Source organism: Esox lucius, chromosome 17, assembly GCF_011004845.1.
Source record: "Esox lucius isolate fEsoLuc1 chromosome 17, fEsoLuc1.pri, whole genome shotgun sequence".
NCBI classification, from domain to species: Eukaryota; Metazoa; Chordata; class Actinopteri; order Esociformes; family Esocidae; genus Esox; species Esox lucius.
In genome coordinates, this window is record NC_047585.1 from 37132157 (window position 1) to 37158998 (window position 26842).

Below are 26842 nucleotides of genomic sequence, written 5' to 3' on the forward strand. Positions count from 1 at the left end.
TAATATCCTGCTGCTCAAAGAAAGGTAATGAAGCCTTGAAATGCCATCACTACTTGTGACTGTTGTAGTTAAAATGGGGAATTAGCCTCAGTGGACCTAATTCATTAACACGGGGGAATTAGCCTCATTTGACCTCATTAACATGATGGAATTCGTTTTTTTGATTTTATACCAAAGCCATATAATGATAAAAATGTAAAACACGATTGATAAAGGGTTAATGAACCGTGTTCTATGCACACCATTAGCCCAAGCATACCCTGTGAAACTTGTCTCTGTGGTTTTCCTGTAAACAAATTGAGCACCTAAAAGCACTACGTCTACTAAAAAAATCCTTTCAGTGGTCATATCCTGTGAAAGCAGACTAACAGTGAGACTCTCTGAAAAATGACATTGTTCATCCCAGATATGGCAGCTGGACATATGTTTTTGGTCTTCCTCATTTTCTGTGAGTCTTTCCTCCTATACATATTAATGTTCACTGTTCACTATTTTAGTGTTTGTTTTAAGGAATTCTTAACTTGTGAATCTGAAGACCATAATGAGTGTTTTTTATTTCAGTGATCATCATATTGTCGTGTTTTTCTGTCATTATTTTACTCAGAGGAGAATGAAAACTGCTTGACATCCATTCATTACAAGTTATTCTGCATTTGTGTTTGAATAGATGTTCTTATGTATAATAATTACATTTTATTATTATTTTTTAGATACCTTCCAATATGTCAAAGCCCAAGGTTAGTATGATGACTCAATAGTCATAAACCCAATAGTTTTCCAATTGAGCCATTTCGTTAACTCTGGTTTTACTAAATAACGCTACCTTCATTTTATGACATGTTTATCCACAGTAAATTATTTCTTAATTAGATGCTAAATTTAAAGAGGATTTTAGATGTCAGACAGGGCCACCTTGTCTGTTGCTTTAGCAACTCTGTTTGGGGATCTGCAAGGTCAGTCTGGCCCAGTGCTTGAACTATTGCTTTTTTCTTCGGTTGAGTGACCTGTATGATAAGTCATATATTTTTCCTGAACCTGCTGCGAATATGCATTTCTGGTTTTAAAATGCAACTTTCAAAACAGAAACAGTCTATTCTTCTGATGTCACAGATCGTCCTAAGCCCAGTCTGACTCTGAATCATGCAGTCATCAGAGAGAGAGAATCTATTCAGCTGATCTGTGAGACTCCATCTGTATCTGAGTCTCAGTGTCACTTCATCATAGAGGGGAAACAGATCTCACATCCTTCACCATGTCAGAGCACACTAACAGGATATCAGCTGCTTCACTGGGCAGGTCAAAGTTCACCTGTTGAGGTCAAAATTCTATGTTTCTACATGGTGGAGACAAACTATTCATCAACACACAGTGACCCTGTCTCATTGAGGATTCTGGGTAAGATGTAATTATAGAAATGAATACAGTGATCTGATTTGATCACTGTTATGAGTTTATTTAAAAACATCTCATGTTGGCACCAAATAATGATTCTTATATAATTACAGATCAACGAAACCTCCCTCAGCCCAATCTGATAGTGATTCCCACAGTTATCAGAGAGGGAGACTCAGTTCAGCTGAGCTGTGTGACTCCTCAATCTCTCTCTGAATGTCAGTGTGGTTTCTATGAAGACACGAAACTTCATCTACCAGAACGATCCTGTGAACAGACGGTCACAGGAACTCAGCTGCTTTCTTGGGCAGGCCAAAAATCGTCAGCTGTGCTCCAGGTGCAGTGTTTCTACGTTGTAGAAAGATATTACCCATCTCCTTCCAGTAAACCAGTCATTGTCACAGTCCAGGGTGAGTAGGTTGTTTTGTATACTTATAATTGAGGATTTTAACGATACCAGCTTTCTATCTGCCACCACCGAGTAATGAATCCCATAAGGTCATGATGAGGAGGCACAAAACATAAACAGTTTTTTTCCTCAGGCCACAAGGCTTGTCAACCAGCAACACTGATCTAGGATCATATTGATCCCATGAACATTCCAATTGTTCTGTTGTCTTTCTATGTACTTTCACTTTACATTAGAATATTTCTATGTACCATTCATAGGCACATAACACTTGTATTATATTTATAATATTCAATAATCCCCAATACTCTCATATTCCCCAGTCTACACTCTTTAAAAATGCTGCTAGTTTACATAGTTATGTATATTTGTAATTCTTAATGCGTAGATGCCATGTGCCATGTCACAAGAATTCTATGTTTCAGGACAACTCTATGTTAGTCGGTGCATTTGATAAATAAAAGTCATATGTACGTCTGATGGCGTCTGGCCGAGGTCTTTACCGATATTTTCAACATCAATCAATCAATCAATCAATCAAAATGTATTTGTATAGCGCTTTACAACAACCAGGAGGTATCCAAAGTGCTTCACATCAGGAACCAAGAATAAAACAACATATATTGCAATAAGAAGAATTTAAACGTAGAAAACAGTAAAATCCTAAAAGGTTACATAGAAACAGGAAGAGGAAATTGTCACACCACTACTGCGTATTAAAAGCCATTCTAAACACAGCATGTTTAAAGGCAGCTGGGACAGGACCTAAACTAAGACAAGAATTTAAAAAAGTGAATAGACTCGGCCCAATGGTGTCATTAAAAACCTCCTTCAATATCCTGGCGGGAACAATGTCTAAAGGACAGTGGGTAGGTTTCATGTGTTGCACTATCTCAGATAGCAATGTCAGAGAAGTGGCTGAAATTCCTCAAACACAGCACAATGCATAGGAGCAGCAGGTATAAACACATTAAAATTAACACTGGCGTATTGCCTGACAGGTGCTACTTTGTCAATAAAAAAAAGATAAACTTCTCACAGGTGCTAGTTGAAACCTCTGTCGGATCAGAGGTGCATGGATTCACAACAGAGTTAATAGTATTAAATAACACTCTAGGTTCATGGCAACTACTAGCTATGACAGGAGAATGATGTTGCATCTTCACCACCTTCACAGCCTTCTGGTATGCTGTTAGACTGTCTCTTAATAAACCCAGTGATACTTGCAAATTGTCCTTCTTCCACCTTCGTTCAGCTTGTCTGCAGTGTTGCCTAAGGGCTCTTGTGGAGTCATTTAACCAAGGGTCCGCCTTAGGTTTAATAGATTTAGTCCTAACAGGGGCAATAGAGTCTAAAATTTCAGTGAACGTGGAGTGGAACACAGAGAGAATGTTATCTGGATATAAGGGAGATACCAGACCATTCGTGACACAGAATTGTGAGCCCCCGAATGCCGAAGCAAAATCTCAAGCAGAAGAGGAGGTAATGCAGCGGCGCTTAGAAGCTGAGAAAACAGGCTTAATAGCAGGTGGTGGTACACTGATCTCAAACCTGATGGGGAAATGGTCCGAGATACCAGTGTCTTTTATTTCACTTAGTGAAACTGAAAGCCCATAAGAAATAACGAGGTCCAGGGTGTGTCCAAGATGATGTGTTGGCCCTTCCACACATTGATTAAGACCAAAGGAGATTAAAAGTGTTTTAAAATCATTAGCAAGTGGGTTTGAGGGGCAACACACATGAATATTGAAGTCACCACAAACATCAGCTAAAAACTCAGAAAACTCACAAATAAAATCTTTGTTGACTTTTGGTGGGCGATAAATAACTGCACACAACACAGTAGAATCCAGATAAGGCACAAACAACTGAAGTTCAAAACTATTATAACAGAGTGCAGGTAACGATCTGCATCTGTACTCATCCTTGAAAAGCGTGGCCAGCCCACCGCCTCGACCTGATACTCGCGGAGAGTTGAGGAAAGAACAGCTGGGGGGGAGGAGCTCCGAGAAGGCGCTGTCATCACCTGGTTTCAGCCAGGTTTCCGGCAACAGAAGAAAATCGAGAGCATTGGTCTAAAAAAAGTAATTGAGGATGAAATTCTTGTTTGTGAGTGATCTGGTGTTGATCAGCGCCATGCGAATTAAGCGCCACTCGGTCTGTTGGGAATCATGACCGAGTGGGCGGAGATCCCCTTGTACGCAGCCTCGCCTGGAGCGCTTCCTGCTCCAACGGCTGGGAAATGGGCATCCGTAGCCATCGGTAACTGTGTACCAGAGAACGCCGTGGATTGCAGCCGATGAACTCCGCGGAAAACCCGACACACGGATGGCCCGGATCACGTGTGTAGGGTGATGCCAGGTAAGCTCTGAGCCTTACACGAACTCCGCCTCTCTTTCCGCGTCTCCTGCGGCGATTATTGCGGAGCCGAAGGCCGGGCTGACGCCGTAGATAGGCCGGTATGGACGCCAGGAAAGGCGGCAGCATGGTTGACTGTCCATCTGAGCTGTAAATCGGCACTTTTCCCACAAAATTGCGGATACTTAAAAGATGTCACTGGCCCAGGCGGTTTCCCAACGTGCTTCAAGACCACAACCATTGTGCCAGGGCTGAAACAGTCAAACGTGTCTAGCATGACTTCTGACCAGTTGCTTTCAACACTGTCATCCCCTATAAGGCCGGTCAACAAACTCCATGACCTGGGGATCAGCCCCTCTCTCTGCAACTGGACTCTGGACTTCCTAATCAACGGTCAGGTTAAACAATTTAACCTCCACCACCCTGATACTGAACACTGGTGTTCCACAAGGCTGTGTGCTGAGCCCCTTCCTGTACTCCCTCTTCACCCACAACTGTGTTCCTGTACACAGTTCCAACACCATCATCAAGTTCGCAGACAAGGTGGTAGGCCGGATTACTGAGACGAGTCAGTCTACAGGGAAGAGTCCATACGCCTGACAGCATGGAGCGTTGAAAACAATCTGGCCCTCAACGCTAAGAAAACCAAGGAACTCATTGTGAACTACAGGAAGTCTAAAACCTGCATCCATTTTATCCTTAAATAAAATACTTTTTTTTGCATGATCAGTCATATTTTCTAAATCAATGCCAAAATTTCACCATTTCTGCCAGGATATGCAAACTTATGAGTATAACTGTATACTTAATATTTGTTTATACTGGCACATTTTCTGCCCTCCTCTATTTGCACTTCTGGTTAGACAATAATAATAATTACAATTGTGACCAACTACCAGTAAGTAATACATTTGGTTTGGAATTACAATAATTGTATTCACATTTATTATCTAAAGCTCTCTGCTCACCAGGTTCAACCACTTCTTTGACCTCCATGGCAACATCATCAGGTGTGTTGGCCACTACTTTTATGAAAATTCTTTCACTTTCTGTCTAGATGTTTTTGGAGTTCTCTAAGATATTAAACAAATGTACATTTAATCTAAACAGGTTTGACCACTCCTTTGACTCCCAGCAAGGCAGTGAATCCTACATCAGGTATATTATCTATTATTATGTAAAGCTTAATCTCCTGCATTCTACCTGTTACAGACAAGTTACTAATGCGTCACTTAAAGGCATTATTTGTTATACCTACTTAATATTAAGCGGCATCCCTCTAAGAAGTCACATGTTAAACTGATTTTGGTGATTGTCATAGATTTTTGCTGTGCTGATTACTTGCCTACTTGATTTCTGATGTGCAAATAGGCTGATAGGCTGCAGTCTGTACTAATAATAATCTGAAAAGTACCTACATTTGTCCTTTTAATTATTTAAAAGTACACTGTATATACTGTCCTCGCTACGTTTTTAGTGTAATTGTACGAAGTTAGACAACAAGCCAAACTCAATTCATTAAAGACATGCAAGCCAGGGAGTGAATGTCCCAGTTCCAAAATCGATTGCCATTATTCAGTAGGTTTCAGGCATAGACCAAGAATGCTTTGTAGGTCTATAATGAATCTATGTGAAACTGTAAGATAAAGAAAATGTCACAATTACTAATTGAGTATCTCAAAACCTATACAGTCTATCTAAAAAAAAATAGCTGAATTACAATATCACAGGTATGCGTGGACTTCAGTAACATTGAGAAAGCGTCAATGAAATACCTGTTGTAAGTATAACCAACAACAAACTGCAGCATATAAACAACATGCTGCTTTCTGATATAAGCTACAACAGGGTACAGTATAGAAGGTATGCTAACCACCCATATGGAAAATTAATATATTTTTGCAATACAAAATGTATGTAGAATATATAATTTATATATGTCGAATAAATGTAACTTAATTCAAAATACATTTCAGGTATCAACATGTATTTCAACTTTTATTCTGAAATATATTTAAAAATGTATAAATACATTTAACTTTATTCAAAATACATTTAAGCTATCAAAATATATTTCAGCTTTTATTCTGAAATGTTTTTGAAAATATATAAGTATATTTCTGTTTTGTCCAACTAAATGTAACCGTCAACAATGCTCTCATTACAATTGTAATGTATTATAGAAAATACATTACAAAATGTGTTTTGAAGCCCTTATTGAAATGCATTTTTCAGATCCTGTGAAAGTAAAAAGATGAAATGTAATTACCGACGTATTGATTATATTACATTTAGGTGAAACACATTTTATAGATATACAGTGGGGAGAACAAGTGGGCCTATTTGATACACTGCCGATTTTGCAGATTTCCCACTTACAAAGCATGTAGAAGTCTGTAATTTCTATCAGAGGTACTCTTCAACTGTGAGTGACAGAATCAAAAATAAATATCCAGAAAATCACATTGTGATTTGTAGGTAATTAATTAGCATTTTATTGCATGATATAAGTATTTGACTGTCGCTTGGCAATACAGACTTTCAGTTCCTTCCAAAGATATTCTATTGGGTTCAGGTCTGGAGGCCACTCCAGGACCTTGAGATGCTTCTTACGGAGCCACTCCTTAGTTGCTCTGGCTGTGTTTCGGGTCATTGTCATGCTGGAAGACCCAGCCACGACCCATCTTCAATGCTCTTACTGAGGGAAGGAAGTTGTTGGCCAAGATCTCGCAATACACAGCCCCATCTCTTCAATACGGTGCAGTCGTCCTGTCCCCTTTGCATCCCCAAAGAATGGTGTTTCCACCTCTAGTCCATATCTAATATTACTTTGGTCCTCAAAACCCAATTGTGACCAACTACCAGTAAGTAATACATTTGGTTTGCAATTACAGTAATTGTATTGACATTTATTATGTAAAACTCTCTGCTCACCAGGTTCAACCACTTCTTTGACCCCGACAGCAATGACATCAGGTGTGTTGGCCACTACTTTTATGAAAATGTTGATCTATATATTTTCGGGTAATGATGCTTTATTGATATATTGGGAAAGGTAACATTTTCTTAAAGAGTTTTTGGTTGTTTTGGAACCCAAGATGCAGCAGTAAATATGTACCAGAAAAGTCCCTAGACTGGCTGACTTAACCATGTGACTAGATAAAGAAGAGGTGTTATTAACTGGTTCTGGAAAGGAGGCTGTTAAAAGTATTCAGAAAGAATCTTCGTGCACCTTTTAATGGATTTCCCTTAAGTATGCCATTTCTATGTTATTTGCTTTTGCGGTTTAGAGGGGTTTTGTAACAGCTGGTTATGGCCTGGGCCATGCCGGCTATTGCATTTTTAAGTTTAATGTCTTTATCTTCTAGCTGTTCCCTTTTCTATGTTATTTTATTGGTTTCACCTGTGTCTAGTTTAGTCTTCATCTGTACCTTGTTCACCCCTAATCATGTCTCTACTCAAGTTCTTCCTGTCCTAGTGTTTTTTGAGTTGAGACTGACATTGAGTACTTCAGAACTTCAGAGAGGTTATGACATTAAATGTCATTAAATTCAGTACATACTACATAGTCCCTTCATGCAGTTGCACATTTCTGAACACAAAGAAGGGGTGCACGTTTTAGTTTTGCCTTAGCACTCACACATCTGATTCAAATGTTGCCCTACAGCTTACACACTTGAGTGATGTAATCAACCTATCATCAATGCTTTAATGGGAATCAAGTGTGTGGGTGCTAGGGCAAAAACACAAACATGCATCCTGTTGAGTCCCCAGGACCAGGATTGGGAAACACTGATCTAGACAGATACTCTGTCATCACTCAAATATAATAGGCAAGACTGACTAAAGATTTCCACACACTCTTGCTCAATGCAAATGTCAATATGAGCTTTCAGAAATATGTCTTTCAACAGAGTATATTAACAGTAGCAAAATTCTGAACTTCATCTTATTAGCAACTGAGATGTATTAATTAACACAATAGTTAATTTACTTTAATTGCTTCTTAGCAGATTTGACTGTTAGTTCTATATTGACCTCCATAATGCAAGTAAGACCAATTGTCAGTAGACTTTAGTTGCAACCTAGCTTTAGTTCACATCATTTAACCACAGTTGCAACTAATACATATTTTCATAACTTCTTTCACTTTCTGTCTAGATGTTTTTGGAGTTCTCTAAGATATTAAACAAATGTACATTTAATCTAAACAGGTTTGACCACTCCTTTGACTCCCAGCAAGGCAGTGAATCCTACATCAGGTATATTATCTATTATTATGTAAAGCTTAATCTCCTGCATTCTACCTGTTACAGACAAGTTACTAATGCGTCACTTAAAGGCATTATTTGTTATACCTACTTAATATTAAGCGGCATCCCTCTAAGAAGTCGCATGTTAAACTGATTTTGGTGATTTTCATAGATTTTTGATGTGCTGATTACTTGCTTACTTGATTTCTCATATGCAAATAGGCTGATAGGCTGCGGTCTGTACTAATAATAATCTGAAAAGCAACTACATTGTCCTTTTAATTATTTAAAAGTACACTGTATATACTGTCCTCGCTACGTTTTTAGTGTAATTGTACGAAGTTAGACAACAAGCCAAACTCAATTCATTAAAGACATGCAAGCCAGGGAGTGAATGTCCCAGTTCCAAAATCGATTGCCATTATTCAGTAGGTTTCAGGGATAGACCAAGAATACTTTGTAGGTCTATAATGAATCTGTGTGAAACTGTAAGATAAAGAAAATGTCACAATTACTAATTGAGTATCTCAAAACCTATACAGTCTATCAAAAAAAAAAAAAAAGAATTACAATATCACAGGTATGTGTGGACTTCAGTAACATTGAGAATGCGTTAATGAAATACCTGTTGTAAGTATAACCAACAACAAACTGCAGAATATAAACAACATGCTGCTTTCTGATATAAGCTACAACAGGGTACAGTATAGAAGGTATGCTAACCACCCATATGGAAAATTAATATATTTTTGCAATACAAAATGTATGTAGAATATATGATGACTATATGTCGAATAAATGCACCTTAATTCAAAATAAATTTCAGGTATTAACATGTATTTCAACTTTTATTTTGACATATATTTAAAAATGTATAAATACATTTAACTTTATTCAAAATACATTTAAGCTATCAAAATATATTTCAGCTTTTATTCTGAAATGTATTTGAAAATGTATAAACATATTTCAGTTTTGTCTAACTGTATTTCACCGTCAACAATCCTCTCATTACAATTGTAATGTATTATAGAAAATACATTACAAAATGTGTTTTGAAGCCCATATTGAAATGCATTTTTCAGATCCTGTGACAGTAAAAAGATGAAATGTAATTACCGACGTATTGATTATATTACATTTAGGTGAAACATTTATAGATATACAGTGGGGAGAACAAGTGGGCCTATTTGATACACTGCCGATTTTGCAGATTTCCCACTTACAAAGCATGTAGAAGTCTGTAATTTTTATCAGAGGTACTCTTCAACTGTGAGGGACAGAATCTAAAATAAATATCCAGAAAATCACATTGTGATTTGTAGGTAATTAATTAGCATTTTATTGCATGATATAAGTATTTGACTGTCGCTTGGCAATACAGACTTTCAGTTCCTTCCAAAGATATTCTATTGGGTTCAGGTCTGGAGTCTGGCTAGGCCACTCCAGGACCTTGAGATGCTTCTTACGGAGCCACTCCTTAGTTGCCCTGGCTGTGTGTTTCGGGTCATTGTCATGCTGGAAGACCCAGCCACGATCCATCTTCAATGCTCTTACTGAGGGAAGGAAGTTGTTGGCCAAGATCTCGCAATACATGGCCCCATCCATCCTCCCCTCAATACGGTGCAGTCGTCCTGTCCCCTTTGCATCCCCAAAGAATGGTGTTTCCACCTCTAGTCCATATCTAGTATTACTTTGGTCCTCAAAACCCAATTGTGACCAACTACCAGTAAGTGCCTCTCCTTGAACTGCCACCTTAACGTGGTGGAGGGGTTTGAGTACCCGAGTGACCCTAGGAGCTATGTTGTCTGGGGCTATATGCCCCTGGTAGGGTCTCCCAAGGCAAACAGGTCTTAGGCGACGGGTCAGACTAAGAGCGGTTCAAACCCCCCTTAATGATGAAAAAAATATTGAGTACCGTGACGTCGCCCGGTATGGCGCAGCCGGGGCCCCACCCTGGAGCCAGGCCCGGGGTTGGGGCTCGTATGCGAGCGCCTGGTGGCCGGGCCTTCCCCCATGGGGCCCGGCCGGGCTCAGCCCGAACGGGCGACGTGGGGCCGCCCTCCCGTGGGCTCACCACCCACAGGAGGGACCATAAGGGGCCGGTGCGAAGAGGATCGGGCGGCAGTCGAAGGCAGGGGCCTAGACAACCCGATCTCTGGACACGGAAACTAGCTCTAGGGACGTGGAATGTCACCTCGCTGGCGGGGAAGGAGCCTGAGCTAGTGCGTGAGGTTGAGAGGTTCCGATTAGAGGTAGTCGGGATCACCTCTACGCACGGCTTGGGCTCTGGAACCACACTCCTTGAGAGAGGATGGACTCTTCACCACTCTGGAGTTGCCCATGGTGAGAGGCGGCGGGCTGGTGTGGGTTTGCTTATAGCTCCCCAGCTCTGCCGCCATGTGTTGGAGTTTACCCCGGTGAACGAGAGGGTCGTTTCCCTGCGCCTACGGGTCGGGGATAGGTCTCTCACTGTTGTTTGTGCCTACGGGCCGAACGGCAGTGCAGAGTACCCGACCTTCTTGGAGTCTCTGGGAGGGGTGCTGGAAAGTGCTCCGACTGGGGACTCTATTGTTCTACTGGGGGACTTCAACGCCCACGTGGGCAACGACAGTGACACCTGGAGGGGCGTGATTGGGAGGAACGGCCCCCCTGATCTGAACCCGAGTGGTGTTCAGTTATTGGACTTCTGTGCTAGTCACAGTTTGTCCATAACGAACACCATGTTCAAGCATAAGGGTGTCCATCAGTGCACGTGGCACCAGGACACCCTAGGCCGCAGGTCGATGATCGACTTTGTTGTCGTCTCATCTGACCTGCGGCCGTATGTCTTGGACACTCGGGTGAAGAGAGGGGCGGAGCTGTCAACTGATCACCACCTGGTGGTGAGTTGGATCCGATGGCGGGGGAGAAAGCTGGACAGACTCGGCAGGCCCAAGCGTACTGTAAGGGTCTGCTGGGAACGTCTGGCCGAGTCTCCTGTCAGAGAGATCTTTAACTCCCACCTCCGGCAGAGCTTCGACTGGATCCCGAGGGAGGTTGGAGATATTGAGTCCGAGTGGACCATGTTCTCCACCGCCATTGTCGAAGCGGCCGCTCGGAGCTGTGGCCGTAAGGTCTCCGGTGCCTGTCGAGGCGGCAATCCCCGAACCCGGTGGTGGACACCGGAAGTAAGGGATGCCGTCAAGCTGAAGAAGGAGTCCTATCAGGCCTGGTTGGCTTGTGGGACTCCTGACGCAGCTGACGGGTACCGACAGGCCAAGCGGGCTGCAGCCCGGGTGGTTGTGGAGGCAAAAACTCGGGCCTGGGAGGAGTTCGGTGAGGCCATGGAGAAGGACTATCGGCTGGCCTCGAAGAGATTCTGGCAAACCATCCGGCGCCTCAGGAGAGGGAAACAGTGCCCTACCAACGCTGTTTACAGTAGAGGTGGGCAGCTGTTGACCTCAACTGAGGATGTCGTCGGGCGGTGGAAGGAATACTTCGAGGATCTCCTCAATCCCGCCGTCACGTCTTCCATTGAGGAAGCAGAGGATGAGGGCTCAGAGGTGGACTCGTCCATCACCCGGGCTGAAGTCACCGAGGTGGTTAAGAAACTCCTCGGTGGCAAGGCACCGGGGGTGGATGAGATCCGCCCTGAGTACCTCAAGTCTCTGGATGTTGTGGGGCTGTCTTGGCTGACACGCCTGTGCAACATCGCGTGGCAGTCGGGGACAGTGCCTCTGGGATGGCAGACCGGGGTGGTGGTCCCTCTTTATAAGAAGGGGGACCGGAGGGTGTGTTCCAACTATAGGGGGATCACACTTCTCAGCCTCCCCGGGAAAGTCTATGCCAGGGTTCTGGAGAGGAGAATACGGCCGATAGTAGAACCTCGGATTCAGGAGGAACAGTGTGGTTTTCGTCCAGGCCGCGGAACACTGGACCAGCTCTATACCCTCTACAGGGTGATGGAGGGTTCATGGGAGTTTGCCCAACCAGTCCACATGTGTTTTGTGGATTTGGAGAAGGCATTCGACTGTGTCCCTCGTGGCATCCTGTGGAGGGTGCTTCGGGAATATGGGGTCCTGGGTCCTTTGCTAAGGGCTGTCAGGTCCCTGTACGACCGAAGCAGGAGCTTGGTCCGCATTGCCGGCAGTAAGTCAGACTTGTTCCCTGTGCATGTTGGACTCCGGCAGGGCTGCCCTTTGTCACCGGTTCTGTTCGTAATTTTTATGGACAGAATTTCTAGGCGCAGCCAGGGGCCGGAGGGTGTCAGGTTTGGGGACCACACGATTTCGTCTCTGCTCTTTGCGGATGATGTTGTCGTGTTGGCCCCTTCAAGCCAGGACCTTCAGCATGCACTTGGACGGTTTGCAGCCGAGTGTGAAGCGGTGGGGATGAAAATCAGTACCTCCAAATCCGAGGCCATGGTCCTCAGTCGGAAAAGGGTGGCTTGCCCACTTCAGGTTGGTGGAGAGTGCCTGCCTCAAGTGGAGGAGTTTAAGTATCTAGGGGTCCTGTTCACGAGTGAGGGAAGGATGGAACGGGAGATTGACAGACGGATCGGTGCAGCTTCTGCAGTAATGCGGTCGATGTATCGGTCTGTCGTGGTGAAGAAAGAGCTGAGCCGCAAGGCGAAGCTCTCGATTTACCGGTCAATCTACGTTCCTACTCTCACCTATGGTCATGAGCTTTGGGTCATGACCGAAAGGACAAGATCCCGGATACAGGCGGCCGAAATGAGCTTTCTCCGCAGGGTGGCTGGGCGATCCCTTAGAGATAGGGTGAGAAGCTCGGTCACCCGGGAGGAGCTCAGAGTAGAGCCGCTGCTCCTCCACATCGAGAGGGGTCAGCCGAGGTGGCTTGGGCATCTGTTTCGGATGCCTCCGGAACGCCTTCCTGGGAAGGTGTTCCGGTCCCGTCCCACCGGGAAGAGACCCCGGGGAAGACCTAGGACACGCTGGAGGGACTATGTCTCCCGGCTGGCCTGGGAACGCCTCGGTGTCCCCCCGGAAGAGCTGGAGGAAGTGTCTGGGGAGAGGGAAGTCTGGGCATCCCTGCTTAGACTGCTGCCCCCGCGACCCGGCCCCGGATTAAGCGGAAGATGATGCGATGATGCGATACCAGTAAGTGATACATTTGGTTTGCAATTACAATAATTGTATTCACATTTATTATCTAAAGCTCTCTGCTCACCAGGTTCAACCACTTCTTTGACCCCGACAGCAATGACATCAGGTGTGTTGGCCACTACTTTTATGAAAATGTTGATCTATATATTTTCTGGTAATGATGCTTTATTGATATATTGGGAAAGGTAACATTTTCTTAAAGAGTTTTTGGTTGTTTTGGAACCCAAGATGCAGCAGTAAATATGTACCAGAAAAAGTCCATAGACTGGCTGACTTAACCATGTGACTAGATAAAGAAGAGGTGTTATTAACTGGTTCTGGAAAGGAGGCTGTTAAAAGTATTCAGAAAGAATCTTCGTGCACCTTTTAATGGATTTCCCTTAAGGATGCCATTTCTATAGAGGGGTTTTGTAACAGCTGGTTATGGCCTGGGCCGTGCCGGCTATTGCATTTTTAAGTTTAATGTCTTTATCTTCTAGCTGTTCTGTTTCTATGTTATTTTATTGGTTTCACCTGTGTCTAGTTTAGTCTTCATCTGTACATTGTTCACCCCTAATCATGTCCCTACTCAAGTTCTTCCTGTCCTAGTGTTTTTTGAGTTGAGACTGACATTGAGTACTTCAGAACTTCAGAGAGGTTATGACATTAAATGTCATTAAATTCAGTACATACTACATAGTCCCTTCATGCAGTTGCACATTTCTGAACACAAAGAAGGAGTGCCATTTTAGTTTTGCCTTAGCACTCACACATCTGATTCAAATGTTGCCCTACAGCTTACACACTTGAGTGATGTAATCAACCTATCATCAATGCTTTAATGGGAATCAAGTGTGTGGGTACTAGGGCAAAAACACAAACATGCATCCTGTTGAGTCCCCAGGACCAGGATTGGGAAAAACTGATCTAGACAGATACTCTGTCATCACTCAAATATAATAGGCAAGACTGACTAAAGATTTCCACACACTCTTGCTCAATGCAAATGTCAATATGAGCTTTCAGAAATATGTCCTTCAACAGAGTATATTAACAGTAGCAAAATTCTGAACTTCATCTTATTAGCAACTGAGATGTATTAATTAACACAATAGTTCATTTACTTTAATTGCTTCTTAGAAGATTTGACTGTTAGTTCTATATTGACCTCCATAATGCAAGTAAGACCAATTGTCAGTAGACTTTAGTTGCAACCTAGCTTTAGTTCACATCATTTGACCACAGTTGCAACTAATATATATTTTCATAAATTCTTTCACTTTCTGTCTAGATGTTTTTGGAGTTCTCTAAGATATTAAACAAATTTACATTTAATCTAAACAGGTTTGACCACTCCTTTGACTCCCAGCAAGGCAGTGAATCCTACATCAGGTATATTATCTATTATTATGTAAAGCTTAATCTCCTGCATTCTACCTGTTACAGACAAGTTACTAATGCGTCACTTAAAGGCATTATTTGTTATACCTACTTAATATTAAGCGGCATCCCTCTAAGAAGTCGCATGTTAAACTGATTTTGGTGATTTTCATAGATTTTTGCTGTGCTGATTACTTGCTTACTTGATTTCTCATATGCAAATAGGCTGATAGGCTGCAGTCTGTACTAATAATAATCTGAAAAGCAACTACATTGTCCTTTTAATTATTTAAAAGTACACTGTATATACTGTCCTCGCTACGTTTTTAGTGTAATTGTACGAAGTTAGACAACAAGCCAAACTCAATTCATTAAAGACATGCAAGCCAGGGAGTGAATGTCCCAGTTCCAAAATCGATTGCCATTATTCAGTAGGTTTCAGGCATAGACCAAGAATGCTTTGTAGGTCTATAATGAATCTGTGTGAAACTGTAAGATAAAGAAAATGTCACAATTACTAATTGAGTATCTCAAAACCTATACAGTCTATCAAAAAAAAAAAAAAAGAATTACAATATCACAGGTATGTGTGGACTTCAGTAACATTGAGAATGCGTTAATGAAATACCTGTTGTAAGTATAACCAACAACAAACTGCAGAATATAAACAACATGCTGCTTTCTGATATAAGCTACAACAGGGTACAGTATAGAAGGTATGCTAACCACCCATATGGAAAATTAATATATTTTTGCAATACAAAATGTATGTAGAATATATGATGACTATATGTCGAATAAATGCACCTTAATTCAAAATAAATTTCAGGTATTAACATGTATTTCAACTTTTATTTTGACATATATTTAAAAATGTATAAATACATTTAACTTTATTCAAAATACATTTAAGCTATCAAAATATATTTCAGCTTTTATTCTGAAATGTATTTGAAAATGTATAAACATATTTCAGTTTTGTCTAACTGTATTTCACCGTCAACAATCCTCTCATTACAATTGTAATGTATTATAGAAAATACATTACAAAATGTGTTTTGAAGCCCATATTGAAATGCATTTTTCAGATCCTGTGACAGTAAAAAGATGAAATGTAATTACCGACGTATTGATTATATTACATTTAGGTGAAACATTTATAGATATACAGTGGGGAGAACAAGTGGGCCTATTTGATACACTGCCGATTTTGCAGATTTCCCACTTACAAAGCATGTAGAAGTCTGTAATTTTTATCAGAGGTACTCTTCAACTGTGAGGGACAGAATCAAAAATAAATATCCAGAAAATCACATTGTGATTTGTAGGTAATTAATTAGCATTTTATTGCATGATGTAAATATTTGACTGTCGCTTGGCAATACAGACTTTCAGTTCCCTCCAAAGATTTTCTATTGGGTTCAGGTCTGGAGACTGGCTAGGCCACTCCAGGACCTTGAGATGCTTCTAACGGAGCCACTCCTTAGTTGCCCTGGCTGTGTGTTTCGGGTAATTGTCATGCTGGAAGACCCAGCCATGATCCATCTTCAATGCTCTAACTGAGGGAAGGAAGTTGTTGGCCAAGATCTCGCAATACATGGCCCCATCCATCCTCCCCTCAATACGGTGCAGTCGTCCTGTCCCCTTTGCAGAAAAGCATCCCCAAAGAAGGACGTTTCCACCTCCATGCTTCACGGTTGAGATGGTGTTCTTAGGGTTGTACTCATCCTTCTTCTTCCTCCAAACACGGCGAGTGGAGTTTAAACCAAAAAACTCAATTTTTGTCTCATCAGACCACATAACCTTCTCCCATTCCTCCTCTGGATCATCCAGATGGTCATTGGCAAACTTCAGATGGGCCTGGACATGCGCTGGCTTGAGCAGGGGGACATTGCGTGCGCTGCAGGATTTTATTCCATGACGGCGTAGTGTGTTACTAATGGTTTTCTTTGAGACTGTGGTCCCAGCTCTCTTCAGGTCATTGACCAGGTCCTGTTGTGTAGTTCTAGGCTGATCCCTCACCTTCCTCATGATCATTGATGCCCCACGAGGTGAGTTCTTGCATGGAGCCCCAGACCGAGGGAGATTGACCGTCATCTTGAACTTCTTCCATTTTCTAATAATTGCACCAACAGCTGTTGCCTTCTCACCAAGCTGCTTGCCTATTGTCCTGTAGCCCATCCCAGCTTTGTGCAGGTCTACAATTTTATACCTGATGTCCTTACACAGCTCTCTGGTCTTGGCCATTGTGGAGAGGTTGGAGTCTGTTTGATTGAGTGTGCGGACAGGTGTCTTTCATACAAGTAACGAGTTCAAACAGGTTCAATAAATACAGGTAAGGAGTGGAGAACAGGAGGGCTTCTTAAAGAAAAACTAACAGGTCTGAGAGAGCCGTAATTCTTACTGGTTGGTAGGTGATCAAATACTTATGTCATGCAATAGAATGCAAATTAATTATTTAAAAATCATACAATGTGATTTTCTGGATTTTTGTTTTAGATTCCACTTCTCACAGTTGAAGAGTACCTATGATAAAAATGGCAGACCTCTACATGCTTTTTAAGTAGGAAAACCTGCAGAATCGGCAGTGTATCACATACTTGTTCCCCCCAGGTTGGATGACATTTGCGCATTTGAGGCACCGTGGTCATCGCCGTCAGCGTTCGTTTCTACTTACTGGAGTTTCCTTCATCCCTTGTTCATTTGGTTCTCGGTGCAGCTGCCCGAGATCTCTGAAATTTGCTTGGGAGTCTCGTGCTTTGCCTTGATTCTATCTCTTCTCTAACAGTACAGAATTCTGTAGCCTGCTTGGTTCAGGGGTATTGTCACGGCCTGCTGATTCACTGGGTGCGGGTTCACCTTCTCCTCTGGGCTTTCTTCATATTTTCATTTAATTTTTTGAATCCCCACGCTCCTCATCTCGTGATGTGTGGTGCATTATTGTTTTTTATTTTTATTTATTTATTTGTTGTGCTTATGTGGAATGGATACGTTTCACTTGAGCTCAACATCCCATCTCCCTGGGGTGGCCTATGTGTTCATGGGCCTGCTCTGAGGGAGGATTTCCATCATTAATGCATTCGATCATCCCTTCTCTGACCTCGTCAGCTATCTGGGATGTTTTCATCTTGGGGTTTTAGGGGACAGTTTCTACTGGACCCTGCGAGCCGTGCTGGTTGGTCTGGCAGGGTGTATATCCTTGGCTCGCTGGCTCAGCCGTGAACCACTAGGAGCTAAAGCCCCTCTAGGGGGCGGAGCTCCACGACATATAACTTTAGTTACCGGGAATGTAACTCCGGTTATATGAGTGGAGCGGAGCCCCCTAGACCTGTTGCCCTGCCATCCCATGAGTTATGCTGAATAAACTCGAGGGGAGTTCTTTGGGCTCACGGGTCCTATATAGGGGCAGGCGTGCCCTGATTGGCTGTCGCATCTTGCATAATGAGTTTTCAGTATGGCCGCTGACGCGGCGGGGTAAACCACTAGGAGCTAAACCCCCTCTAGGGAGCTCCACTCTACTCATTTAACCAGAGTTACATTCCCGGTAACTAACGATTGGTTAAAAGAAAAAAACATAAAAGTACTCAGCACTGATCAAAGACTTAGACTTATACATGATGTAAACATATATTGGTAGTGGACTTAAATGACACAGTAAATAACACTACCAAATAATGTAATTGTATAACATTTCTACACCATTACGCCCGGGTTCACCGGCACCACGCCAAGACAAGGTGCGCATGTTTGGCATGCTGAAAACCTGCTGGAGATTAATCTTTCTGAGGGCTCTGGAAGTGCCTCCTGTTTGTGGCCAAGGCAGTTGCTGCCTGCTGCATTCTCCTCAACCTTTGTCTCTCTATGGACGACATCTTGGAGGTGGAGGACCATCCTCAGCATGAGGAAGAAGGTGACAATCCATAGGATTGTGTAGATGCGTATCTGCCTCATCATTGTCTGGTATTTCTTCATCGTTGTCTGATTCTTCTTCAGAGAGGGTCATGGCATCATCAACAACTCAGATTTGTTGACAACATCTGCTTGTCTACTTACAAACGGCTGTCCTGAAAAGTAATCAAATGCGACTTAAGGCCAGTTTCCCCGAATTCTGTAATTGTTGAGCGTAACATTGTGAGCAAAAAGAGGAGCAAGCAAGCTTAAATTAGCTTAAGCGTGGAGCAAAATTCCACAACGTTTGCGTGTTGCGCTGCAATTTTGCTTCCATATTGCTCAGCCGTGTATTTAGGTTTAAAATGTAAGGATAGCCAACATAATCACAAAGTTGATGGGGAGTTTAAAATTATTTGGAAAATGTAATCGTTAAAATACTTACTAATAATTTCTTAATTATAATGATTTGCTCCAAAAAGGGCTTGACCGAAAAACATCTCAAAACATTTATACTGTACATGTATGCCAATAAGGGGTTCTTTTAACCTTTTTAATGTTTCTTGGAAGAACTTAGTGGTTCCCCAAAGTTTCAGTGTGAAGAACCCCTAACTGACTCTCCATTAACGATTTATTTTTATGTGATCAATGCATAATGAACTTTACCAATGTCCCCAAACAGTGAAACCATCATGGCTTGCAGCAATAGTTGTGGGTATTTCACTGGCCATGTTCCTGGTGGTGGGATTAACAGCTGTCTGTCTGTATAAGAAGACACGTGAGTACTTCTGATACTGAATGTTATTACATCATTTGTGTTTCTCATTTTTGTTTCTCATTAATGTAAGTGTCTAAGACTTGAATTACTCCATCTAGTCCCTTTGGTTCTGTTTTAGAGACAAAGGTATATTCAGTATAATACATTAAGCCAAACTTTTTTACAGATAGAAGCAAATCTCAGAGGTAAGAATTCACATTGTTGTGGATATTCTATTATGCAGTTTTAAATCAACGTTTTCTTGTTGTCATTGAGGACATTCATAACCAAAACCCTGTTCATGCCTTTTTCTCTTCTCACAGACCTCAAGCCAAACAGGACAAACATAAGCAACGTATGAACCAATAAATACTCTAAACAACATTACTACGACTACTATACACGTACAAACACACAATTTATCAATTAGCATTTATTTTGTAGAATTAGTGATGACAACCGAAAGCAGTGGAACTATGGTGCATTCAGGGGATAAGGGACCTTATACTCTCATCCCCACGGTGCTGACCACGTTCATGCCCTCAGGTGAGTCCAATCTGGTTGACTTTTTTAAAATATATCCATTGAGGCATTTCTAGGATTTAATTGACAGGAAACCTTTGTGTACTGGAGGCAGCAGTTTAGACCACTGGATCTTCCTTGGCTACGCAGTCATTAAATGACCTATTTTTTGTTATGAAAATGGTGGGACTTTTTTTTCTGGGTCTGATATCAATACTACATTTACAGTCATTGTTGTATTGTTTTTCTTCTAAAAAAAAATGTGGTCTTGACTTAGACAACCTTGTAAACTCTGGGTCCTGAAACCAAACCTGTTGAGGAGCAGTGAGTTAGATCAAGAGAAGAGAGCTCTAAATAATAAGTGACTTATAAACTATATCCTGTTATTTTTGCTTTGTGTTCAGCTGGTATGAATGCACTGAAATTGTTTGAACATGTATTTTATACAGCCCTTTTTACATCAGCCGTTGTCCCATACTGCTTTTACAGACACCCAGCCTGAAACCCTAAAGGGCAAGCAACAACAGTTAAAGCACAGTAGCTAAAAAAAACTCCCCAGTAGGGTCCAACATTAGATAGAAACCTATAGCAGAACCAGAACCTGAGGGGTGTCCAGTCCTCTTCTAGCTGTGCTGGTTGAAGGTTATACGAGTAAATCATCTTTTGAGTCACGTCAATGTTTTTGTGTTTCAAAGTGGGTTTTGATCAGAGACCTTAAACTAGATCCAAGTCCGCAGCATAACCAGGTGGACTAGGACAGGGACAGTCAGGTGGGGTGTGAGCAGTGGCCACAGGAATTATCCGGAAGCAACCTGATCGTTTCTCATAGAGAAACTGTTTTGTTGTTTTTCGCCGCCGTACTTCTGGCAAGCTCATTTCGATCTCCAGTTTTTTTTTCTGTTTCTCACAGTTGAGGTGTATATCTATCTTGTGTAGTTGGCTGACTGATTAAGCTACCTGTACCTAACTTTTTTGGGCTGCTGCCGCAAGAAACAATATGTGGCAGACAATATGAGTAAGAAAGGAGTTTCAGTATACATACATGTTGTTTCTACTATCAAAGTGAGAACTGGCATTTTAATACCATTACATTTTTTGCCAGACCGTGTAAACAGAGCCAGCCAAGAAGAACAAATGTCTCTTAATGACTGAGTGAGTGACTGATTATGCATTGTTAACAGCGTAGTGGTTAGAGGCACAGACTTGCAGCAAATAGGTCCCGCGTTTAAATCTCGTCACAGTCAAAGCAAATTATGCATTAGGATTTGTTCCGGATAGACAAAAACTTTGCTGGTTACAACCTTCAGTGGCTGTTTTATAGTAAGCCTAAAATAAAACTTCACGGTAATATTGTGAAAATTGGTGGATTTTCGAAGTATGCAACCTTGAATCCTTTTTGGGTCAGGATAGACAAAATCCTTGCTGGCTACAACCTTCAGTAGCTATGTTACAGTAAGCCTGTTTATATTGTGACTATTTCAAGGTACACATCCGTGCATTGTTTTTGGGGTAATATAGGCTAGATCAAAACCCCTTGGGTAGTAGAAGAGTAGGGATTTCCACGATTCTCTCAGCTTTTCACTTCACAAAAGGTCAGTTCTCGTCACCTACACTCACCTAAAGGATTATTAGGAACACCTGTTCAATTTCTCATTAATGCAATTATCTAATCAACCAATCACATGGCAGTTGCTTCAATGCATTTAGGGGTGTGGTCCTGGTCAAGACAATCTCCTGAACTCCAAACTGAATGTCAGAATGGGAAAGAAAGGTGATTTAAGCAATTTTGAGCATGGCATGGTTGTTGGTGCCAGACGGGCCGGTCTGAGTATTTCACAATCTGCTCAGTTACTGGGATTTTCATGCACAACCATTTCTAAAGTTTACAAAGAATGGTGTGAAAAGGGAAAAACATCCAGTATGCGGCAGTCCTGTGGGCGAAAATGCCTTGTTGATGCTAGAGGTCAGAGGAGAATGGGCCGACTGATTCAAGCTGATGGAAGAGCAACTTTGACTGAAATAACCACTCGTTACAACCGAGGTATGCAGCAAAGCATTTGTGAAGCCACAACACGCACAACCTTGAGGTGGATGGGCTACAACAGCAGAAGACCCCACCGGGTACCACTCATCTCCACTACAAATAGGAAAAAGAGGCTGCAATTTGCAGGAGCTCACCAAAATTGGACAGTTGAAGACTGGAAGAATGTTGCCTGGTCTGATGAGTCTCGGTTTCTGTTGAGACATTCAGATGGTAGAGTCAGAATTTGGCGTAAACAGAATGAGAATATGGATCCATCATGCCTTGTTATCACTGTGCAGGCTGGTGGTGGTGGTGTAATGGTGTTGGGGATGTTTTCTTGGCAAACTTTTGGCCCCTTAGTGCCAATTGGACATCGTTTAAATGCCACGGCCTACCTGAGCATTGTTTCTGACCATGTCCATCCCTTTATGACCACCATGTACCCATCCTCTGATGGCTACTTCCAGCAGGATAATGCATCATGTCACAAAGCTCGAATCATTTCAAATTGGTTTCTTGAACATGACAATGAGTTCACTTTACTGAAATGGTCTCCACAGTCACCAGATCTCAACCCAAAAGAGCATCTTTGGGATGTGGTGGAACGGGAGGTTCGTGCCCTGGATGTGCATCCCACAAATCTTAATCAACTGCAAGTTGTTATCCTATCAATATGGGCCAACATTTTTAAAGAATGCTTTCAGCACCTTGTGGAATCAATTCCACATAGAATTAAGGCAGTTCTGAAGGCAAAAGGGGGTCAAACACAGTATTAGTATGGTGTTCCTAATAATCCTTTAGGTGAGTGTATGTCTAAAGAGTTGCTTATTTTCATCTTTGAAACATTGCCAAAAATCAGAAACCTTTTATCAAAAACTGATGCAGAAAAACTAATCCATGCGTTCCGGTTACCCTGACAAATCAGTAAATAAACTTAAATTAGTGCTGCACTCGGCTGCTAGAATCCTTACTAATTACTACTGTGGAATGATTTGGCAATTAAGGTTAGAAATGCAAACTCAGTGAAAACTTTCAAGTGTCTACTAAAGACTCAAACGCATTGCACTGTGATGTGGTTGTTAGGGACACTGCATCTGATGTGGGAGATCCAGGGTTGAGCCCAGTGCAGGCAACAATATTTATCACTTTTAATTGCGGGCCGGCTGAACTAAGCTTGCCTAGTTCCTTTTCTGGTTTCAAATGTATGCACGCTGACATACACACAACCTCTCATTACAGCTCTTTTTGTGTGGTACAGGTCCTGTTGGAGAAAATGAAGAATCCTCTGAATATTACAATGTAAGCTCTGAATCACTGTTTTATAACTTTCAGATTCATGTTTATAACTTTCAGATACATTTCCTATGAAACTAAGCCACCCTTACTGCTTTACAGCACTGTTTCTTTAAGCCTGTAATGAAACTCTTTTCTTTCTCTAGTTTGACACAGACCAAGTGTACTGTTCAATCCCTGACAGAACAGCAGCCTCAGCCCAGACATACTACAACATTGGCTTTCTGTAGATAGTCTTCTGTACAGTTGCATGTTTTATTTTTGCTCTCTATTCAATCTCTTTGGATTTGAAATATAACAATGACAATGGGATAAAAATATAGATATAGAACAAATAAAGCATTGGTGAGTTTAGCATTATCAAACAACTTAGTAGACCCAAGAAGACAATTAGTGGATGACCAAAGAATACTTTTAAGATGATGGAAAAACATCCAACAACAGTCCAACAGACCTGGAACATTTTCCATGAGGTTGAGACTCAAAACAGTCAGTAATGTAAGTTCTCATTTTGAACTTATTCAGCAACTCAATCTCCTACAATTTAAGTCCAAGAATTAATTAAATGCTGGGAGACCATTTTTTGTTTTAGAGTTCTGTTCTAAAACAACTACAGTATATACAGTTCAGATTAGTTTTTTGCTTTGTATGAAATGCTCTCTGCTGTAAGAAAGCAATAATACTTTTTCATTACAAATATTGAGGTTTGTTAGTACTTACTTATCTCATTCTTTCATAGTCCATAGAACTGCCTTGTCATCAACAAAACATCTTGAGTCCGTTTTCCCAGAAAGAGATTAAGCATTGAACTGCAACTCCTTTTCTTGAGAAATTTCCCTTGACATTTTATAGTCAAGAAATTCTTAACTAGTGCAAACAACATGGTTCATCGGAACAAGTCCTTACAGGCACCACTCTACACTAGACACTTCCCATTAGTATGATGTTAATTACTCGTCTCCATTGTTCTTCCTTTCATTTTTTGCTCTAATCAGCTTACTTCAATTTTTCTGGTATTTAACATCAATCACAACATATAAAGGAAAGTCTTTAACTTTTTAGATCACAATACTTAACCACAAGTATATTTTTGTTTTTGTTCACAAATGCAATTAAATCAGACATTGATTTTTAATATTGAACTAAAGCTAAGAGCAGTACATTAATACAAAGCGGACGCAAAGGAAAATATCTAGACACATGACACAGATGTGTCATCCTTTTTATATTCTGTTGTGGACATTATGAAACCTGATGCATTCTTACTGTTTAAAGGACTGAGTCCCATTGTTTGGATGTGAGAATGAATGAGTTACTAGTTAAAGATGCCGAGAGGGACATCTGTCCTAGGGGGACATCCTTTACCAGCATCCTTGATCAGCACCAGTGGATTAGATGGTTACTCATAAATCAGTAAATCTGTATAACCCTTTAGTGTCTCTGTTGATTATACAGACATTGCCTCTCCTTAGGAGTTAAGGATAAGGTGGGGGGACAGCCCGCCCTTTGGGTAAATGTTACACATGACAGATGGGCAATAATTTACCACACCCCTTTTTGTATGTGTTATATACTGTTGTATGAGCTATATTGAGTTAGAGACTCCTCGGACGATTATGTTGGGAAGCGGTTGACGCGTCTCTCTTATTTGCAAATAATAAATAAACTGTTAAATGGTGCGTCTCTGTACTTCCTTATTAAAGAGTTCTGATCGTTGGAATTACCATCACAATTCTTAACAAGTGTAACCCACACTGTGAGACTGTGTTCTTTGTGGTTTTTTGTGAACAAGCTCTACATCTACATGTACACTACCTCTCCACTGAAACATTCCTCTCAGTGATATCCTGTGAAGTCAATATTAAGATTCCTGAAAAATGACATTGTTCATCCCAGATATGGCAGCTGGACATTTGTTTTTGGTCATCCTCATTTTCTGTGAGTCATTCCTCCAATGCACACATTTAGTCTACTCTTTTGGTCTTTTAGTTAAGGAATTCTTAACGTGAATCTCATTGCTATAAGTGTGCCTTATTTCATTGATCATTATATTGATAGGTGTTTCTTCTATCATTATTATAAGAAGTAAAGCTGCTTGATGCCCAGGGGATGCGGAACTATTTCATGACACGGGGTGCAGGACTTCCTATTTTATGAGGATATTAGTTTAGACATCATTTAACTGTAAGAATGCACAGAACAATGAGGTATGAATTGAGCAACAGCAGGTCATGTTTTACTAATCATTTATTTATTAGCTTGTAGTAAACATGGAAAAATAGCCTTTGTGAATGATAATGACACATTTTGTTATTTCTAGATACGTTCCAGCACATCAAAGCCCAAGGTCAGTATAGTGATTGAATTAGATCCCCATTTATTTTCCATTTAAACCATTTTGTTAACTGTTATTTTACTTAATAATGCTACCATAAATTTATTACAGTTGGCTTTATCCACTGTAAAATTAAATCTTAATTAGCATGTTAACCTCAGAAAGCTGAGGACTCCTAAGCCCTGGGCTAAGGGAGATTTTAGTCCAGGGCTAAGCAAGTGTTCACACACTAAGCAAGTGGGCTAGCACCACTCTTAGCATAGGATTAGCTGGTTCTGGCCCTGCTAGAGCAGGGATAGCACCGACTTTTCAGGCCCCAGAAACACTGTGAAACACTGTGAAAAGGACATTTCTAAGTGACCCAACACCTTTGAACAGTAGTGAATATGCACCTGACATGTTAATGCAATTAGGCGTAATGACTAACACCTGTATACAAATAAAAAATAGATGAATCATCATACTGTACTCTAAACAGGACAATTTTAACCAATCAGTTTGAATTTAAGTTTCAGTATTCTTAGAGACTTGTTATTATCCCAATTGAGAAATTCCTTTTTGAGCACACAGAAAACATCTAACAATAATTAAATACAAATTCAAAAAATGTACACTAACAGTAAGTATACAATTCACAGCACATTTAACATGGGGGAATTAGCCTCAATGAACCTCATTTAACATGGGGGAATTAGCCTTAATGGACCTCATTTAACATGGGGGAATTAGCCTCAATGAATCTAATTTAACATGGGGGAATTAGCCTCAATGGACCTCATTTAACATGGGGGAATTAGCCTAAATGGACCTCATTTAACATGGGGGAATTAGCCTCAATGAATCTAATTTAACATGGGGGAATTAGCCTCAATGGACCTCATTTAACATGGGGGAATTAGCCATAAATGACCTCATTTAAAAATTGGGAATTAGCCTAATTTCTCTTGCAAGTTTAAACTCTGTGTAGCTGTAGGTAAACATAATTCAGTACTGTACAACAATGTCAGGCATCTTTTACTCATACATGACTGATGAAGGGTTAATAAACCCTGTTTTATTCACACAATTAGACCACTCCGACCGTGTGAAACATTTGGTTCTTTGTGGTTTCCCTGTGAACAAGCTCTACATTTATACAAATTCTC

At 41.2% G+C, this 26842-nt stretch overlaps 1 protein-coding gene across 4 annotated transcripts; it reads left to right on the forward strand.

Annotated features, from left to right (window-relative positions):
* The first annotated feature begins 359 nt into the window (after positions 1-359).
* LOC105009844 lies at positions 360-24902 on the forward strand. 4 transcript variants are annotated; one of them, XM_034287594.1, is made up of 16 exons: positions 360-448; positions 711-737; positions 1111-1395; positions 1506-1802; positions 5131-5169; positions 5270-5317; positions 7097-7135; positions 8374-8421; positions 13588-13626; positions 14844-14891; positions 19450-19545; positions 19712-19730; positions 19848-19879; positions 19969-20070; positions 23328-23368; positions 23509-24902. In XM_034287594.1, exons 1-16 carry the CDS (start codon positions 388-390, stop codon positions 23590-23592), a joined length of 1305 nt encoding a protein of 434 aa, XP_034143485.1. In that variant the 5' UTR covers positions 360-387; the 3' UTR covers positions 23593-24902. The 4 variants fall into 4 exon arrangements, 3 of the variants coding, with proteins under 3 accessions (XP_034143485.1, XP_034143487.1, XP_034143488.1); XM_034287596.1 differs by having other exon boundaries at positions 23309-23368; positions 23509-23595; XR_004574706.1 differs by lacking the exons at positions 23328-23368; positions 23509-24902 and having other exon boundaries at positions 19664-19730; positions 19969-20014.
* The last annotated feature ends 1940 nt before the right edge of the window (positions 24903-26842 follow it).